This window comes from Urocampus carinirostris, chromosome 13 (assembly GCF_059441175.1).
Source record: "Urocampus carinirostris isolate Australia breed hairy pipefish chromosome 13, RoL_Ucar_1.0, whole genome shotgun sequence".
NCBI lineage: Eukaryota > Metazoa > Chordata > Actinopteri > Syngnathiformes > Syngnathidae > Urocampus > Urocampus carinirostris.
This window is the reverse complement of record NC_142361.1, coordinates 1,548,963-1,568,693: the sequence shown is the minus strand read 5'-3', so window position 1 is coordinate 1,568,693 and position 19,731 is coordinate 1,548,963. Positions and strand designations below refer to the sequence as shown.

Sequence of the window (19,731 nt, the reverse complement as noted above, 5' to 3'; positions counted from 1 at the left end):
TGCATTTGAACCTTGTGTAAAAATCACTATTAAGCATGTTGAAAAAATTTATTTTGGCGAAATAGCATTTTCTCTTCTGAACGTTCGTCTCTTATTTTATCAGTTTCATTTTGACGTATTAAGTTTCATGGTAGACCATATATTTTCAATACATTAAATGTTAAGAAGGTTTCTGTTTGCTGTTTTATCACAATAAAAGCAGCTTGTTTACATAGTAAAAAAGGCACCTGTCAGACATTAACGTTAACAAGTTAGCACTTGCTAACTTATATTGAGCGTCTTTGTCGTGACTTGGACTTCCTCATAAGAAATTGCTCGGAAATGCATCAAACGTTCCTAGTAAAAAAATGTTTGCTGCAAATCCTGGAATACTTGAAGACTGCTAGATTCTGGTGTTGTGCCAAGGCACATCACAAGTCCCTCTGTTTGAGATAAACTTTGCCCTCCTTTATCTTCATCAAAAGAGATAAAATTCCAAATTGGGCTTAGAAGCTTTCCCACTGTACAGGAATAATCGCCATGGTGATTGGTGTTTGAATCAACTCAACTGCGTATTTGACTGCCGTGCACTCAAGTGCCTCTTGCCGTCCGCCAATTCTCTTCTGCCAGAGAAGGCAGCGGGACGTCACTGCAAAAAGTTAAAATCTCCAAAAATTTTTTCGTGTAAACAGTCTGACAACAGAAGCAAAACATGTCAAGTTGTTTTATAATCATTGTAAAGAATTAACGGCATTTTTGGCGCACAGGCAGAAACTATCCTCAAGTGGCATACAAGGTGCATTCACCACTTCAACTGCGGGGAAAATCATCCCCATCAATATTTAGATTTTACTATGTATGCTTTTTATAAACAGGTGTGGATATGAACACAAATGTCTAGAGGCTTCCAATTAAAATATATACATTATTTTTTTTTTGGTTTCCTCTCCCACTCACATTTGTAATTCATTCAGAGACTTACAATAAAAAATGCAAGGGATAAACTCAATGTTTCCCCTTATCGTTGGTCTTAAAATGTCAATATCTCATGTGGAGTCAAGTGCCTCTTGCCGTCCGCCAATTCTCTTCTGCCAGAGAAGGCAGCGGGACGTCACTGCAAAAAGTTAAAATCTCCCAAAATTTTTTCGTGTAAACAGTCTGACAACAGAAGCAAAACATGTCAAGTTGTTTTATAATCATTGTAAAGAATTAACGGCATTTTTGGCGCACAGGCAGAAACTATCCTCAAGTGGCATACAAGGTGCATTCACCACTTCAACTGCGGGGAAAATCATCCCCATCAATATTTAGATTTTACTATGTATGCTTTTTATAAACAGGTGTGGATATGAACACAAATGTCTAGAGGCTTCCAATTAAAATATATACATTATTTTTTTTTTGGTTTCCTCTCCCACTCACATTTGTAATTCATTCAGAGACTTACAATAAAAAATGCAAGGGATAAACTCAATGTTTCCCCTTATCGTTGGTCTTAAAATGTCAATATCTCATGTGGAGTCATTTGCCAAACATAAACGGTATATTTTGCATGAAGAGTGGTGGTGCATGCTGGGAAATGTAGTAAAGAAGCAGACAGCTGCATGATAGAATTGTTTGACTTCGCCTGAGATCTCATCCGATGGAACTGTCCTGGTTTCTCTAACATTACTCTTTTTGTGTGTGTGTATTCACTCTTCAGTAAAAATCTTTGGCTATCCCTGCTTACTTTCGACTCCTAGCTGAGTCAGCAAACCAGCATAGATGAAAGCGGTGTGATACTTCCTGTACTCTCTCCTTATCAACTTAGTGGTCTGACAAAGGCACAAAAACAAAACTAATCAAAGAATATGTAAAACGAATAAAATATATATATATGTATATATATATGTATATATATATATATATGTATATATATATATATATATATATATATAAGGGCACAAACAATTAGGGAGGGTGAGTCTGAGGTGGTGGGTCTGGCATGCATGAGGTTTTCCACCGGTTTGTCGGTCCATAGTTGTTCACCAGAGTCAAAATTTCACGAAGGTCAGTGCCCACCATAGAAGCCAGTAGTTTTGGTCTAAATCAGGGGTCTCAAACTCCTAGCCACGGGGCCAATTATGGCCCACAGGATGATAGTTTGAGGCATTATTATGAAAGTTAAAAGGACAGTGTGTATTATTTGCCCGCTAAATGGCCAGAAAAAACTGAAAAAGACAAACCAGAGAACCAAAGCGACCAAAACGCACCTCATTACTTTTGAAAGGAAGAGAAATAAGAAGAAAAACGAAAACAGGAAGAGATGAATGAAAAATTAGACCAAAAGTAAAAATCAAAAAACAAAGAAATGACAAAAAACTGAAAGGAAAAAGTGGATTTTTTTTCCCCCCCGTTTTTCAGTTGTTCCTTTTTTGCTTTCTCTATCTCTATCTTGGTCATATCCCTCAAGGGGGGTGACCGACAGCAAGACACACATACAATACCAACGAAAATAAAAGGGAAATAAATAGCATAAAAAAACACACAAAAAGTTTTGGACCATGGCCAACCCAATTGCCTAAACACACAAACAAGTTAGGCACCTCGGCACCCAAGTTGGTCATGCTTTCGTCCCTCCAGATGAAATGGGACACCAGAAAGCGGCCATGTCACTCAGGTCAGGGTGACACAACACACTCTTTTGTTCAACAGCAGGGCCCGACAGCTTTTACTGGTTTACCCCTGCCGCATCATACGGGAGCCCAGCCCACCCTTAAAAACCCGTCCACCATCCCACTATCATTTCACAACACCTCTCCACTCCTTTCTATCACCAACAAGAGCTCTAGCTTCCACTATATTTAGACCTTTTTCCTGCAGTGCACTCATAACACCATCCATCCACGTCAATCACGGCCTTCCTCTTGGTCTCCTTTCATTGACTTCTGCTCTGTAATTTGACTTGTCCCTGTGGTGAGGGGTCCTCTCCTTGTGTGAGGTAAGAGAATTCTCCCACCATGGTCCGCTGTGTGTCGTAAGAGGCGACTAAAGTGGAGGGAGCGAGGGGACTGGGGATCCTCTCTCTCTACTCCCTAAGAGACAGCAAGGCAAAGAAAGGGGGGGCGAGAGACTGAAAGGTCTCGCAAACCCTAGTTATAGGGTCATTAAATGTGAGGGAATGTGGAAGTAAAGCGACTGAGTGGAAGAAAGAGGAGATCGGAAGGATGATGACTAAAAGGAAGGTTGATGTGTTAGCCTTGAGTGAAACAAAGAGCAAGGGAAAGGGTGAATTACAGCTTGGAGGTATGTATTGTAGAAGGTCTGGAGTTACGGGTGGACATGTTAGAGAAGGAGTGGCTGTGCTTGTGAGTGAGAAAGTAAAGGAAAAACTGGTGGAGTGGAAAGAGATATCTTCCAGATTGATGTGGGTGAGGTTGAAGTGGGGTGTAGAAGTATGGATGTTTATAAGTGCATATGGACCTGGTTCAGAAAGAAGCGCTGAGGAGAGAGAGGAGTTCTGGAAGGACTTGCCCGAATGTGTGGCAAGTGCGAAAGAAGGGTGGAAAGTGGTAATACTAGGTGACCTGAATGCTAGAGTGGGTGATGAAACGGTTGAAAATGTGATTGGTAGATATGGAGTACCAGGAATAATTGAGAGTGGGAAGAAATTTATTGAGTTATGTGTGGAAAATGAGTTGGTGATTGGAAATACATTGTTTAAAAATAGGGAAGTGAATAAGTATACCTTATCACCCTACTTTTCTTTGTTTTCCCCTTTTTCTTATTTTTTCTTCCCTATTTGTTATTATTTTCCTTTCTCTTTGTTTTTCAAGAAGCCTGGCTGTGACCTTTAGTATAAGCCAACTCCCTATCCTTTTTTAGGATTTGATGGTTGGGGATGAGGCCAGCGAGCTACGATCCATGCTGGAGGTCAACTACCCTATGGAGAACGGCATTGTGCGCAACTGGGATGACATGAAGCACCTGTGGGACTACACGTTCGGGCCCGAGAAGCTCAACATCGACTCGCGGAACTGCAAGATCCTGCTCACCGAGCCACCCATGAACCCCACCAAAAACCGGGAGAAGATCATAGAGGTGGGCCATTACCCAACAATGGACTTGAATCAACTTATGGGGAAAAAATGTTGAAGTCAATGTCCATCCATGTTCATCTACTGCAGGTCATGTTTGAGACGTACCAGTTTTCAGGAGTCTACATCGCCATACAAGCTGTGCTGACGTTGTACGCTCAAGGTAAGGGCCAAATTATTGTACAGAGATTCCTTAGTATTCGTGGTTAAAAGGGACCAGAATACCATGCAAAAAGTAAAAATACCCGAAGTAACGTCAATCTTAATAAAGGAAAATAAGATGCAGATATTACCAACTTAGAATACACGTTTGAAACGATGATTTCCTCTGGTGTGTCTTGGGCAAGTACAGTGGCGCCCATCTAAGAAAGCAATTTAGTGGGCTATCCCCGCGCTAAGCATCAGGTGTTCTCGATTTGAGCCAAGTCCCCACGATGATTAAAATAAGAATCCTAAATGTAGCAGTTGCCCACGAGTTGTAGCTCCAGGTAATTTATTTCATGGTTAATAGATCTGGCGTTGCTGTAAAACAGCCTCCGCAGAGGTAGCTTGTGAGGGTTGTTAGCTTAGCCGTAAGAAGTAGGCTGGACCTGCAGCCTTGCTGTCGCTTTCTCTCGACGCTGCTTCAGTCAATTCTCGGACCTGATAACAATCCATGGAGCACCCGGAGGTAATGAGCCTTTTTGGCGCTCCTCTGACAATCCTCAGAGTGATTTATTGGATTCATTTATTTTTAATGTAACAAGCCACTAAAATCTAGCTGTGGCTGTATCTGTGAACCCAGTTTGTTTTGATTTGAAGACGTTACTGCGCATGCCCGACCCCTTGCTATTTGACTGACAGCATACCAACCTATCACAGTCGCGCACACAAATCGTCACGCACACACAATCTGCCCCGTGCAGCCCTTACTCTCTATAACCACAATAAACAATACGTTACAAAGGGTGTCCGTATATCTTATTTGAGTAGACAAATTATGTTTATCTTTTTGTTAAAAGGCCTTCTGACTGGTGTGGTGGTGGACTCCGGTGATGGTGTGACGCACATCTGCCCTGTCTATGAAGGATTCAGTCTGCCTCACTTGACCAGACGTCTTGACATTGCGGGCCGGGACATTACCCGCTACCTCATCAAGGTGTCACCAACACAATCGCGATAAACTAACATAACATTTTTTAGTCAATGACAGTAACACCTCAATACAAAAACATAGGCCAGGGTTTGTACTGGTGCTTAAAATCCCAAATTAATTTTTAATGTTGTCTATTCAAGGTCAGGAAAAATGCTTGAATTTTCGATAAAGTGATTGAAAATGCCTCGAATTGTTGCCAATGCCATGTCTCTTGGTAGTCTGACTTTATAGACCACTCAAATGTAAATTGAAATTGTTAGATTTAAAACAGATTTAAAGTCAAACAACAACACACAATCCCTCGAAATGCAAACAAAATAAAAGTTAAAAATATTAACATTTTAGTGCTACAAATACTAACATTTTATTTTAAGCAACTTGGCCACAGATCCCGTAAAACACCTAAAGAAAATGAAAAGTAAAATAAAAGGCAAAAGTTCAGCATTCAGAAAGATTGATTGCACTCTGTTTTGTAGAAATTTTAATAAAAACATTCCACTGTTCTCGAATATCTTTGAGCAAATAAAGTACTGGCTTTTTTGGCTTCCAAATTGAACTCAATTATTACCCAACACCTATTGAGCCCTTTCAGTGTTTGTAAACAAGTGTGACCTGGTCAAGCTGCGCCTGCATTGTTGAAGCAGAATGGCAGAATTAATGTCAGTTTACAACAGCCCATTGACACAAAAATATGATAGATAGGGAAATCTCAAAAGAGCACAAAGTATGTACTCGCAGCAAGAAAGCAACTTTATTTTAGTCAACAATAAAATAAAATTATTTTGATCAGTATTGACCTCAGAAGTGCTTAAAGTGCTTGAATTTAGCCATAAAAATGCAATCATTACTGAGGGAGTTTTTACGTTAACCTATGAGTAACAGTTGTGCTTTTTTTCTATTTATTGCCATCTAGCAGTGGTATTTTTATTCTTATTTAAACACATTTTAATTTTCATAAGAATGTTTCTTTCTTTACTGGTGAACGTTGTTTTATTGTGTAGTTGCTGCTACTCCGAGGATATGCCTTTAACCACTCAGCGGACTTTGAGACTGTACGCATGATGAAGGAGAAGCTGTGCTATGTGGGCTACAACATAGAGCAGGAGCAGAAGCTGGCTCTGGAGACCACTGTGTTGGTAGAATCCTACACGGTAAGACAAGTGGGGACATATTCTTTAAGACTTTGTTGTGGGGTGCATTGTTGTGGTTTTTGTATGTTTTTTTCCAGTTAGTTGTGGCAGTCTTGGATGTGCCAGACTATGTCAACTGTTGCATCAGATACTTTTCAAAATATTTAAAACTGATTAACATTGCTGGACCTTCCTCTGCCTTATTCTGGGAATGAGGAGCACATGTCCTGGGGCAACATACACTGGAGATCAAGATCAAAGAACATCTTACAAACGATTAAGAAATTCTGAAAAAAAAATGCCATCTTCAATGGTCATCGGTTTAAGGACATTTTGTTGCGTCTTTACCATGCTACCACAACATTTTTTCACAAAATGAATAAGTTATTTTAACAAAAAAAGTATTTTCCCAAAAACGCACTCATCAAAATTATAGAACACATTCAGGTGCCTCCCACTTAATGGTGCTAATCTGGCACATTGTGCTAATTTCTTTAAATATCTGTCAACCCCTATTTAACTGGCATTCTAACTGGCAGGTTCCCTGACTTTGCAAGAAATGGTCTGTTCTGAGCCGAAGTTGTTCTCTAATTTTGTTCTCCAGTGTGCTGAAAAAGAAAATATTCTACTTTTAAGCAGGTCTGCGCGCTGCATGGCTGCTATTGGTGTGTGAGTGTGTGTGTTGTAATGGGTAAGTGTGAAGCACCTTGTAAAGCCCTTGGGTGGGGGGGTCGGGGGGTGGTCGGTCCTTATTGTCTTGAATCTGAATAAATGCAGACCGTTGACTTTCAACTTTTTAAAAACTGCTTGAATCTTACCTCTAAGCACAACTGGGAATTTCTCATTGGAAAACATTTTTTTTTAAGCTGTGTTGTTAGAAATGTGTCTGAAATTGATAAAATAGGGACATTTGGAGTTTGTCCAGCACACATCTGTATGTATATAACAAACCAGCAGCATATTTGTAGCCTGATGTTTGGCCTTTTGACGACATTTGGCCCCTTTGCTTAAAAGCAGGACTTTAGATAACGAGCATGCAGTCTTAATTAATGGGCTTTGTTGCGAGCCTGCTGTAAAGTCCAGATTCAAATGTCTGGTGGTCAGTGTGGTAATGCATATCCACCAGTTTTGTTTTTCTTTCCAGTGTCCTGTTTCCCTAAAACCCCAAAAGCTAAACACCTTCTTTGGCAAACTTGTGCTGTGTTTCTCAGATCAGTGTGCATGTTTGAGAGCAAGTGAGTCAGTGTCTTTGGGTCCCCTTGAAACAAGGAGAGCAATATGGAGCATATAGACAACACATGACCTCATTTCCTGTTGCAGCCACTTTTGCAGCAGTAAAGACTTCTTCTTACTGGCTTTGTATCTCTTCCTTTTTTTGTTTAGCCTAGTTAGTATATTTGTCGCAGTGTTGTGCCCACATTAGAAAACTCATTAAAACAGTTCCACTATTTCAGGTATTGAATTGGAGCTCAGACAGGTGCTTGGAATCCTTGAAAATGTTTGAATTTTAATGTGTTTGCAAGGTCCTGAAAATGTTTCTTTGGTGAAGTACTTGAAAATGCTTGTTACTGTCATGTTTCATTGCAGTCTTATGAAGACTTTTTTTTAAAAGTGCATGAAAATGACACAGACAAGCCTGCTCTGATGGCTTGTCATCATGGCGTTTATATCTGAAGCTTCGTCACACCCAAATGGGACAGATATATTCAGAAAAACAGCTCTTTTGGCTCTGCTCGCTGAGATTTTTGTTCTTTTTTTACTGCTATATTATCAATAATAATAAAATATTATGCACATAGTTATTTAGTAATTAGCTATTTAATATGACTTGCAGAGGATCCCTGAAAAACACATTAACTATAAATTAAAATATTAACACATCTACAATGAAAAATATAACAGATTTAACAGATTTAAAGTCGAATAACAACACAGAATCCTTAAAATGTAAAACAATAAAATAAAATTTCAGTGCTAAAAATAAATGATCAAATGAAAAACTTTAACTCTTAACAATTTTATTTTAAACAATTTAGACACAGATCATCTGAAAAAATATAAATTAAAAGGCAAGTGTGACATATTAAAGCTGCACGTGCATTGTTGAAGCAGAATGGAAGTTTTCATATCAGTTCAGACGCTCCTCTACTTACGAATGAGATACGTTCCGGACGATCGTGCGTGAGTTGAGTTTGTTCGTAAGTTGCTTCAGTGCTATATTTTGAATGGAATGTATGTTTAAGGTTAGTATAAATATGTTAATACAAGTATGTTTATGGTTCGTACAAGTAACCGGTATTGTTTTGTACTGAAAAATAAACCTTTAATAAAATAATATACTCTATAAAGATAAATAAACTGAAGTTTATCTTACTTTTGGAAGATGCGCTTCAAGAGTTGGGTTACCTTAGCCTCTGTGGTAGAAAGTGGCCGAAAAAAAGCGATCCAACCATTTTCTCAACCACATCAAGCTTCCTTATTACAATTCCATTTCAAATGAAACTGCTTGCCTCTGCACAAGATATTAGACAATGAAAATGTCAAAGTTCTTAGCGTGTTGGAGATACAGTACAGTATGTTTACACACAAAATGGTAGCGTGATAGGAAGAGGAAGCTGGATTTCTTCTTCAAGGTGGATGCTGGGTGAGTTCTCACATCGCCACACGCCGTTAGCAGCGGAAAGAAGTACTACAGTACTGTCCTTTACTGTGTTAAAAGGTGCACAATACAAAATCTAACTTACAACATTTTTTTAAATACCAAGGTAAAAATTCGTATGTACCGTTGTTCGTAACTCCAATGTTGGTAACAGCCCGTTGATGCAGAGAGATCATGTGTAGGAACAGTGCAAAATAGCACTAAGTATGTGCTAGCAGCAATAAGATAACTTTATTTAAGGCCTTGGAGCAAACAAAGAAAAAAAACTTTCTTTTGATTGGCTCTGGATTTCTTCCTTTCAAGGTACTGGAATTTTTTTTTAATTTGGCCTTAAAAGTACTTCAAAAGTGCTCAAATTTAACCATGAAAATGCTGTATGAACCCTGAAGATAGCTTAGCGCCAGCCGTTTAACTTTGGAGATTAATCGATGAAATGTCACACGCAAAGTTAAGGGTTCACTAATCAAAACTGTTGAACTGTGGATAATTAGCTCTGTAGTATTAGCATAAAAAACTTGCCAAAGTGTGGCTCAGGGCTACCAAAATCATGGCAGCAGTAGGACAGTCAAACTTTTGAGAATGTGGCTTGTTGTTGAAAGCTTGGCAGAGCTCCCGTGTTGATCTCCTCGTGTAAAATGAAAAATATATTTAGCACAAACTAGCGTGACCAGCTTATTTCGACATGGATTTAAATATTTTTCCCCTCTTTCTTTCGTTTTATGTCCGTCCTTCCCACGTGTCTATAGCTTCCAGACGGCCGCGTGATCAAGGTGGGCGGTGAGCGTTTTGAGGCACCCGAAGCCCTTTTCCAGCCGCACCTCATCAATGTGGAGGGCGTGGGTGTGGCTGAGCTGCTCTTTAACACCATCCAGGCTGCCGACATTGACACCAGGTGAGCGCTGCCAACGACACGTGGTTCGTACAGTTTCTTGAAATCCCTGAAAATGCTTGAATTTTTATGTGTTTTTAAGGTCAGGAAAAATACTTGGGTTTTGGGTAAAGTTCTTGGAATTGTTGTAAACGCCATGTTTCTTGGAAGCCTGACGCTATAAACCAGTGTTTTTCAACCTTTTTTGAGCCAAGGCATGTTTTTTACTTTGGAAATTTTGCAGCACACCACTAACTAAAAATGTTATAAAATGACACTGAACAGTATGTTTAATAATAATAATAAGACCCCCAGTTGACAATGACATATTTGCAGAAAAGGATTCATAAATGTTTTATACAATTTCAAATTTCAAAAAGTGACATTGGATAATTTCTCACAGCTCACCTGACGATGTCTCATGGCACACTAGTGTGTTGCGGCACAGTGGTTAAAAATCACTGCTATAAACCACGCAATAAATAGGTCAAGTCATGTTTATTTGTATAGCCCTTAATCACAAAGAGTCTGAAAGGGCTGCACAGACCACAGTTTATTATTACACCATGCCCTGATCTAAAACCTACATGAGTCGAAATTTAGACGCAGACACAAATGTATGAGTTCCTGCCGACAATAGGTATTATTTGCCATGCATGTGTCCAGAAAAGAAAGCAAAATAGACAAGGGCACGGTTAGCTTTGTTTACGTTGAACATTCGAGGGACAAACAGAGGATACAACTGGAATGTTTGATCTTACATAACACATAGTCCAGTGTTTTTTTCAAATTGCTCAGTCCACAATTGAATGGATTTGGGAGTACAGTCCATAAACATGCCCGATTAAAGTCGCCGTCGACGATAAAGCTCCGTTCAACAACACAAAATCCCAGAAAAATAAAACATCTATTTTTACCAATTTAGACACTAATTTTCTGACAACACAACTTAAAGTGCTTTAATTTGGCCTTGAAAAGGGTGGTCGGACCCTGTTAATGTCTATTTTAGGGTTCCGCAGATCCTTAGTCTTTAAAGCCATTGAATTATTTTTATTGAATAAGGCCTTAATTATTATTAAAATGTCTTCATTCCTATTTTTAAAAATCTTGAAAATGTGAACACTTAAATAAGATTCATTATTGTTTGAACTAAAAAGATTTAGTGCCATTTGTCATAGTCTTTTTTTTTTTTTCTTTTTAATCCACATTTTTACTTTTGCGGCAACATGACATGACCACAACAACAGAACTATCAAAACGGTGATGTGGTGTGGTTTCAGAGCAGACGCATGTCTTATAGAGTACGTACGGGTGTTTAAAATCCTTAAAAATTCTTGAGTTTTAATGTTGTGTTTTTGAGGTCAGGAAAATGCCTTTAATTTTGTGTCAAGTGTTTTAAAATACCAGAATGTTTTGCCATATGATGTTTCTTGGCCGTCTGACTTGACAGACCACAGATTGAACAAAAACACATAAAGAAATAGTCTGCTTAAAAATGACACCGCTGGCCCACACTGGTATTGCAATGCTTTTGATGGCGTTGTCATGTGAAGCGTCTCGCCCTCTACAGGTCCATTGAGAAAGGTGCATCAGAAGAGGTAAATCACAATCAGATGCTGGGAGGTTGCAGATTTGATAAAGAATGACTCAAAAAAAGAAAAATACAAACCATTGTTAAAACATGGAGCAAATATGCACACAGCATGCTGCAAAGTGTGCACGTGAGTTTCAACTTTTCACAATCGCAGAGTCTGCGGTTTCCAGTCAGGTAACTCAGAGATTACTAGTTTAACTGTTTTTTTTGTTTGTTTGTTTGTTTTTTTTTGCAAAGGTTTAGCTACATGCTACACCTACACAGGGAACTATAAAATGTGTATTGGTGCAAGGATTATGTATCACTTATGGATATTCATTAAGGTCCATGTAAAGCCTCTTTTCAAAATTTCAATATTATCAGCGGTCTTAATTCACCCTCAAGTCAGGACCCAGGATTTAGAAGAGCTTCCGTCGTTTACTCCACTCTAAGGTTCTTTTTGCTTCAGTGGCTCTGCTCCCAGACACTTTTCCAATCTGAAAGTGCGTGGTGGGTAGCGTCAGACAGAAGGCAGGAGAAATAATTGGCCCGTTAGATATATAAAAATGCCGATACCAATATCGGTGCAGATAATCGGTTGACCTCCACACTGTAATTTTGCATCCAAAGAGAACTTAATTGACAAAAGCGATTCCTCTCCAGGCCCGAGTTCTACAAACACATTGTGCTGTCGGGAGGTTCCACCATGTACCCAGGGCTGCCCTCGCGATTGGAGAGGGAACTCAAGCAACTCTACCTGGAGCGCGTTCTTAAAGGGGATGTGGACAAGCTTTCGGTGAGAAATTCTCTTATTGTTGAATCGATTGTCTTTGTCATTAATGACAACATAGTGAACATTGTTCTTAACAAGATAAGACACGACACTCCAAGGTAAACACATCATGAAGACCTAAAGAGGAAAAATAACAAAAAATGTAAGGATAAATAAAATAAAATCAATTTGTAAAGCACTTTGCCCACAATAAATTACAATTCCAAAAACCACTGCACAATAAAACATAAATGTGAAATGAATGTAAAGTATGATACTGTAAAAGATAAGAAGGTAAACAAAATCAAAGCTGAATAAAAATGAGCAGTTAAAATCCATCTTAAAAAGTGGGTCTTGAGCCTCCGTAAATTATCAAAGTTCAAGCGGACCTGATGTCCTCTGGCAGACCATTCAATAGGTGTGAACCAAAGTGGCTGAATGCTTCTTCACCATAGATTTGGGTCCTCACCCTAGGAACAGTCAACAAACCGCTGCCAGAGGATGTCAAAGACAGAGAGGGCTGATATAATTAAAGCAAATCAGAGAGATAGGATGGCCCAAGACCGTTAAGCCTAAAATCTAGTAAAAGCACCTTAAAATTGACCCTGAAACACACAGGGAGCCAATGCAGCGATTTTAAAATTGGTGTAATGCGATCCCTCTCCCCGGGATTTGTAAACACACGTGCTGCTGAATTTGTTAGTAGCTGCAAGCTAGCAATGTTCCTTTTGGGAAGGCGTGTGCAGCCATTACAATAATCCAAACAAGAAGATTAAAAAGCATGCATCAGCACCTCATTGTTTGCCTGAGAGAAATGGGTGGACTCGGGCTATATTAAGATGATAAAACCCAATTATGTTTATATTTTTTATGTGGAATAAGATTGAGCTCGGAGTCAAATCATGTCTACATTTTAACAAAATGTGAGATTCTTTAATCTATTAGTTTTGATAAGTTTCTCTCTCTGACTTTCAGGTCCAATGACTAAGACCTCTTTTTACTCCTGGTTTGAGCTGTAGACAGTTCTCTTCCATCACGACTCAATGTCTTAATGGATTTTAAAGGGTATATCTATAGGACTTGTGTCAACAGGGGACACGGCAATGTATGGCTAGGTGGCGTCAGCGTGCCTATAGAAATCGGCTCTCTCCTGATGGCATTCTCAAGGGGAAGCATATACAGATTAAGAAGTATCTGGCCTAAAATTTAACCTTGGGGAACCTTTCATGTAACTTAATGGGTTCTGGAGGAACATGTTTTCATACCTACAAAAAATATCAGTCAGTAGGAATAAAATCAGTTCAAAACAGAACAAAAGATGGCCAACTGGTTACTGAGTCTAGTTAATAACATGTAGTGATCCGCCGCGTCAAAGGCAGCAATGGGATCCAGGAGCACCAGAACTGTAAGTGTACTAATATCCATGTTGAACCTGATATCATTTGAAATCTTTAAGAGGGTGGAGTCTAAACGAAGTTTTTTTTTAAGGGGAAATATGATTTATTTTTTTTCAAGCTATGTCTTGCATAGTCTTTGTTCTGTGGATGATCCTTGAACCAGACTGAAATTTATCTGAAATGCTATTTTCTTCTAAAATAATTCAGCTGAATAAAAAAAAATCTAAAACTTTGAGCCTAAATTGCTCTTCTTCAGATGGGGCCTCACCACACTGCCGTATATTTTTCAGTTATTCTAAAATAATCAATAGGAGTGTAATAATTACTTACTAAAACCTACTATGAATAATTGCCTCAGTTATGGTAACCTGTAGTTTTTTTCCGTAAATGTGACATCACTCACATACTTTTCTGTGCATTTTCAACCAGTGCACAGTCAGCTTGTGCATTTCATTTTTCTGCTGCTAGGCAGTCCCCCCGGTTGATTAACTGCGGACAAAAAGAGAAATGCAATAAATACAAAAGCGATATGTAATTGGTTTGCAGGGACAAAAACTTAACAATTGTAAAAGTTTACATTTCTTAGAACTCCATCAAAATGTAATATTGATTGTTGTATAATTTTATTCCTCACTGTGAATAAATTTAACAGTAGTTTTAAACAACAAAAGCTCTTCTCTTTTAAACGCTCAATTTTAAAATCAACAAAAAACTTAAGTTCACGACCTCAGTTTAGGTGAAAGTTTAACCTTAATGTCAAAAATCACGTTCTCTTAAAATACTAAAGATAGCACTTTTAGACACGAATGAGGTCTTGTTTTTGTGCAGCTGCATTATTTAATCATTTGGCTATACTTTTTCTTAGACATCAGGTATCAAATAAAGGGTTTGTACTGGTGCTTGAAATTGCTTGAATTTTGATGTTGTATTTTCGGGGTCAGGGAAATGCTTAAATTTTAGGTGACGTGCTTAAAAATACTTGAAATTGTGAGCATTGCCATGTTTCTTGGCAGTCGGACTCGATAAACCACGCATTTAAGAAAGGTTTTTTTTAAGTGCTTGAAAATGACGCTGACACGCCTGCTTTGGTGGCTTGTCATTAAGGTGTTGTCATTGAAGCATCACCAGTCGCACTCTACCTAGAAAACCAGCCCTTTTTGGCTCTGCTCACCTACGGCACCTTTTTCTGTTATTTTTTTTAATGCTGTATCCCAGCAAAACAAAACACATGAAATATAGATTAAAATATTTACAAATTTAAAATAAAAATTGTAAAATACAAAGCAATTTTAGCTTTTTACAGAGTCGGCGGATTTAAAGTCAAACAACAATAACAACAAAAAGACTTGAAAATGCAAAACAATAAAATACAATTTTTAAATATTTACTTCGAAGTTCTATAAATAAATGATAAAATGTGAAAACATTAACTCTTTAGAATAATATTTAACCAATTTAGACAGATCATATGAAAAGAATATAAAAATCTAAATTAAAATAAGTAAAACAAAAAGCAAAAGATTAACAGCCTCCAGGATTAAAAGATTGAATGCAGACTGCTTCAGTGCAATCAATATCGATTAAATTAGTCCAAATTTGACCCATATTTCTGCTTTTTATACATACACATTACTTTCTTTTTTTTGTCTTTGGCATTTAACTGTTTTTACGCCACACCTATAAAGCCTTTTCCATGTTTGTAAACGATTGTGGCTTATTGAAGCTGCATGTGTATTTTAGAAGCAGAACGGCAGCATTTGTCAGTTTAAAGCAGTTCATTAACACAAAAACATCGTAGATCATCGATAGGAACAGCGCAAAATAGCACAAAGTATGTTCTAGTAGCAAGATAGAAACTTTATTTTAGTATTTAAATCATATTTATTTGTATAAGCCTTTATCACAAGAAGTCTCAAGGGGCTGTACAGACTATGCAGGCTATTATAGACTAATATTCCACAAAATAACGAGGGGAAAAAAAAACACATTCTTTTGATTGGCGGTGGATTTGAAGGTACTCGAAAAATTGACCTTAAATTCTTTAATTTGGCCATGAAAAAGGTGTGAGAACCCTGCTCTTTGTGTTAGTCCTCTCCTATGTTGTTTTTTATTCATATGAAAGTGTCTCTAACATTTGCTTTCCATCCTAAATTTTTTTAACAGAAATTCAAGATCCGCATCGAGGACCCACCCAGGCGGAAGCACATGGTGTTCCTGGGCGGAGCGGTACTAGCCGACATAATGAAGGACAAAGATAACTTCTGGCTCACGCGCGAAGAGTATCAAGAGAAGGGAGTGCGCGTTCTGCAAAAGCTGGGCGTCACAGTCAGATAAAAAAACAAAACAAAAAAAAACACACACACGTTAATACATGCCAAAATATTTATCCTTCTATTTTCTCCATCTCTTTCCACACTGTCACTTTTTCCCATCCTGCTGTCTCCTCTCCTGACAAACGGTTTATTTTTTTGTTTTTTATTCACCACAAATACTATCAATAAAAAAATGCTTCATGTTGCAGCGGATTTACCTAAAAACCCTGGGACATTTTGAAGGGAAGCTTCCAAGTTCTATCAATCACAATCAGGGTCCACCCAGCGTATCTTTTTCTGATTTATCACATTTCTATGTGACCGCTTTTTTATAGGAAGAAAGAGACCGTTGGCTTACTTTATGTGTATTTACCCCCTCGCATTTCTTGCAGTGCACTACTACCATTGTAATTGGAGTGTAACTGTGGTAGTTTAAATCAGGGGTCTCAAACTCAATTGAGTTGAGGGCCACTGAAGAAAGATCCGGGTGAGGTTGGGCCAAATTGGGTTTTCCACAAAAACAGCGCTGATAAAAACATTCCGCTGTTCTTAAGGGGCAGTGTTATATATTTGTCAATTAAATGTCTGTGTTTTGTGTAGTGCTACCATAAATGAGTCCAAGGAAGACTACAAATTACGGAGACTGAAAGTGAGCAAAAATCGGCCTTTTTCTTCTAGCCTTTCTCAAAGAAAGACAAAAAGGGCAAAAAAATAAAAAATAGAGAAGAAGAAATAGAGCAAAATGCAAAACGTGAATAAAAAGAAAAGTGGGGTAAAAAAAAAGGAAAATGAATAAGAAAGAAAAAAATAAAAGATGGAAATTGAAAGGAAAAAAGGACCAAAAAATGCCATTTTCTTTTTTTCCTTTTTTTAATTTTAATTTTCCTTTTTTTTCTTGAGTTTCACTTTTTGTCTCATTTTTTTCCCTCTCTCTTCCTCACTATTGTCTTTTTTTCTTGTCTCGTTTTTTTGTTATTTAATTTCTCTTTTCAAAAGTTTTTCAAAACTTTTTATCACTTTGATTCTTCATATTTGGTCTTCCCCTACACCTTGTGCTTTTAGCCCTCGTTTTCTGTGGCTTGACAAAATACAGCAACATCTAGTGGGAAAATAATACACTGTCCTTTTAACTTTCATATTAGGGCGGGAGCCTCAAACTATCATCCTGGGGGCTTTGAGTTTGAGACCCCTGGCTTAAATGAAGTTGAACTTTCTTCAAAGCAGGATTTCCACTCAAAACAGGGCTGTCTTTAGAATGGTAACGGTGAAACCCAAATGCGCGAAATTTTACATACGGCCGTTGATTAAAAAAATCCTGCAAAAGGTAAATTTGTTGTAATGTTTGGAGTTACAAGTACCGGATTGTAAATGTGCGCCTATTTTTGAGCAAGACGTTTGGCTCTTCTGGGGAAACTACTTAACGGAGCACAGACGCAGAAATAAAAGATAGAGAAGCTTGCTCGTAATCATGTGTGTGATGTTAACTTCTAGCTGTAAGGCGTAAAGCGGTTCATCTGATTTATTGTTGATCAAAAAAAAAAAAGGCCTGGTGTTGTATATTTACTAAAAACAACAAATCAAAGACTGTTTAAATGGAACAGGCCTTTTTTTTCTTTTTTGTCAGATTTCCCCCAAAATTATAACTTGCGGTGCTCTGTGTTTTTCTTGACTGTTTTTTGATTGTATATTTTTCTTTTCCTCCTTTACCATGGATGTCTTATCCAGTGCCAAGGCAGTTCATGTTTTATTGTACATCTCTGTTCTCTTAATTGATTTTTTTTTTGGGTGGCCACCAATTATTTGACTCTGTTTTACATAGCATAACTGCCTGACACGGATTTAAATAAAAATGATTTATAAGGAAATTGTTCTCGATGTTTGTGTAACTATGGCTGGTGGGTCTAAACAATAAAATCGATTATTAAAAGCGTTGGAAACTAGTTACATCATCGATTCTTGTATCAAGTGAATTATTTATGAGCCACCAAATACTGATTTCAATGCAAATAATAGTACACACCATTCCTTGTGACGCTGATAGTGATAGTACCACTTTGGTCCGGTAGAGAGCGCCAAGACTTATCAAAAAGGTATTACATTTAAAAGTGTGTGTGTATAATGTATACAGTGTTACCTCGCTACTTCGCGGTTCGACGTTCGCGGCTTCAGAGCTTCGCGTTCTGTAATGGTTAAAAAACAAAATTTCGCAGATTTTCACTTTTTGCGGGTTTTTTCGGCGGAACGTCAGCGGACGCGGGATAAGGCGGCCGGCTGGATGGGAGGGGGGGGAAATGGATTGGTCTCTCAGGAACTGTCCTCTTATGGTTCAGATCCTACCTCTCAGATACGCACTGTGTTGAATATGGCAAAATTACATGAGCCCTTTAGTGTTACCTGTGGTATTCCGAAGGGTTCAATACTTGGGCCCCCTTCTTTTCAGCATTTACATGCTGCCATTGGCTGATATTATTCATAAGTATAATATCAGTTTCCATTGCTACGCAGATGACACTCAACTATATCTTCCGATCGAGAAACCTGCCACACTAAATTGCAGAAATTTGGAGGCCTGCCTCACTGAGATAAAAGAATGGATGTCACTCAACTTCTTGCGCCTTAATGATCTGCATTACTGGACTGTCTCAGAAAATTAGAATATTGTGATAAAGTTCTTTATTTTCTGTAATGCAATTAAAAAAACAAAAATGTCATACATTCTGGATTCATTACACATCAACTGAACTATTTCAAGCCTTTTATTATTTGAATATCGCTGATTTTGGCTTACAGCTGAAAAAAACTCAAAAATCCTATCTCAAAATATTAGAATACTTCCTCAGACCACGTAAAAAAATAATTTTATAACAGCAAAACTAAATCAAACATTTGAAAATGTCCATTGATGCACTCAGTACTTGGTTTGGAATCCTTTTGCACGGATTACTGCATCAATCCGGCGTGGCATGGAGGCAATCAGCCTGTGGCATTGCTGAGGTGTTATTGATGCCCAGGATGCTTCGATAGCGGCCTTAAGCTTATTTGCATTTGTAGGTCTGGTGTCTTTCATCTTCTTCTTAACTATACCCCACAAATTCTCAATGGGGTTCAGGTCAGGGGAATTAGCAGGCCAATCAAGGACAGTGATGCCATGGTCAGTGCACCAGTTACTGGTGGTTTTGGCACTGTGGGCAGGTGCCAGATCATGCTGGAAAATGAAATCCTCATCTCCATAGAGCTTTTCAGCAGATGGAAGCATGTAGTGCTCTAAAATCTCTTGGTACACAGTTGCATTTACTCTGGACTTGATGAAACACAGTGGACCAACACCAGCAGCTGACATGGCTCCCCAAACCATTGCTGACTGTGGGAACTTCACACTGGATTTCAAGCAACTTGGATTGTGCTCCTCTCCAGCCTTTCTCCAGACTCTGGCGCCTTGACTTCCAAATGAAATGCAAAACTTGCTTTTGTCTGAAAAGAGGACTTTGGACCACTCTGCAACTGTCCAGTGCTTCTTCTCCATATCCCAAGTCAGACGCTTCTTCCGTTGTCTTGAGTTCAGAAGTGGCTTGACCATGGGAATACGGCTATTGTAGCCCATTTCCCGGACACGTCTGTGAACTGTGGCTTTTGATACCTTGACTCCAGCTTCAGCCCACTGTCTTTGAAGCTTCCCCAAATTCTGGAAGCGGCTCTTCTTCACAATTTTGTTAAGGCTGTGGTAATCTCTCTTGGTTGTGCAGCGTTTCCGGCCACATTTTTCCCTTCCAACAGACTTTTTGTGGATATGCTTTGAAACTGCACTCTGTGAACAGCCTGCTCTTTGAGAA

General features: G+C 38.5%; 2 protein-coding genes across 6 annotated transcripts in view; one reads left to right on the top strand and one right to left on the bottom strand.

Moving 5' to 3' along the window:
* Window positions 1-17,766, top strand: part of LOC148353466 (actin-related protein 2-A) — a 32,181-nt gene extending 14,415 nt beyond the window's left edge. The window contains exons 3-9 of the mRNA XM_088351199.1: window positions 3,844-4,059; window positions 4,146-4,218; window positions 5,057-5,193; window positions 6,192-6,341; window positions 9,726-9,871; window positions 12,084-12,216; window positions 15,753-17,766. Of these exons, the coding sequence (XP_088207325.1) occupies window positions 3,844-4,059; window positions 4,146-4,218; window positions 5,057-5,193; window positions 6,192-6,341; window positions 9,726-9,871; window positions 12,084-12,216; window positions 15,753-15,923 (1,026 nt within the window). The 3' untranslated portion in view covers window positions 15,924-17,766. The remainder of the gene's footprint in view (window positions 1-3,843; window positions 4,060-4,145; window positions 4,219-5,056; window positions 5,194-6,191; window positions 6,342-9,725; window positions 9,872-12,083; window positions 12,217-15,752) is intronic.
* The window catches only part of spred2b (sprouty related EVH1 domain containing 2b), a 161,519-nt gene that overhangs the window by 53,976 nt on the left and 87,812 nt on the right, over window positions 1-19,731 (bottom strand). For 2 of the 5 annotated variants that reach the window (XR_015852432.1, XM_088351198.1), the window contains one exon: window positions 8,458-12,330. The exons of 1 other annotated variant lie outside the window; for it this stretch is intronic. Coding sequence is in view for 2 of the 4 variants with exons in the window: in XM_088351198.1 (XP_088207324.1) it covers window positions 12,321-12,330 (10 nt within the window). In the remaining 2 variants the exon portion in view is untranslated. Of the gene's footprint in view, window positions 1-8,457; window positions 12,331-13,996; window positions 14,079-19,731 lie in introns of those variants that run through there. 2 more of the 5 variants (XR_015852433.1, XM_088351195.1) reach the window with 2 other exon arrangements.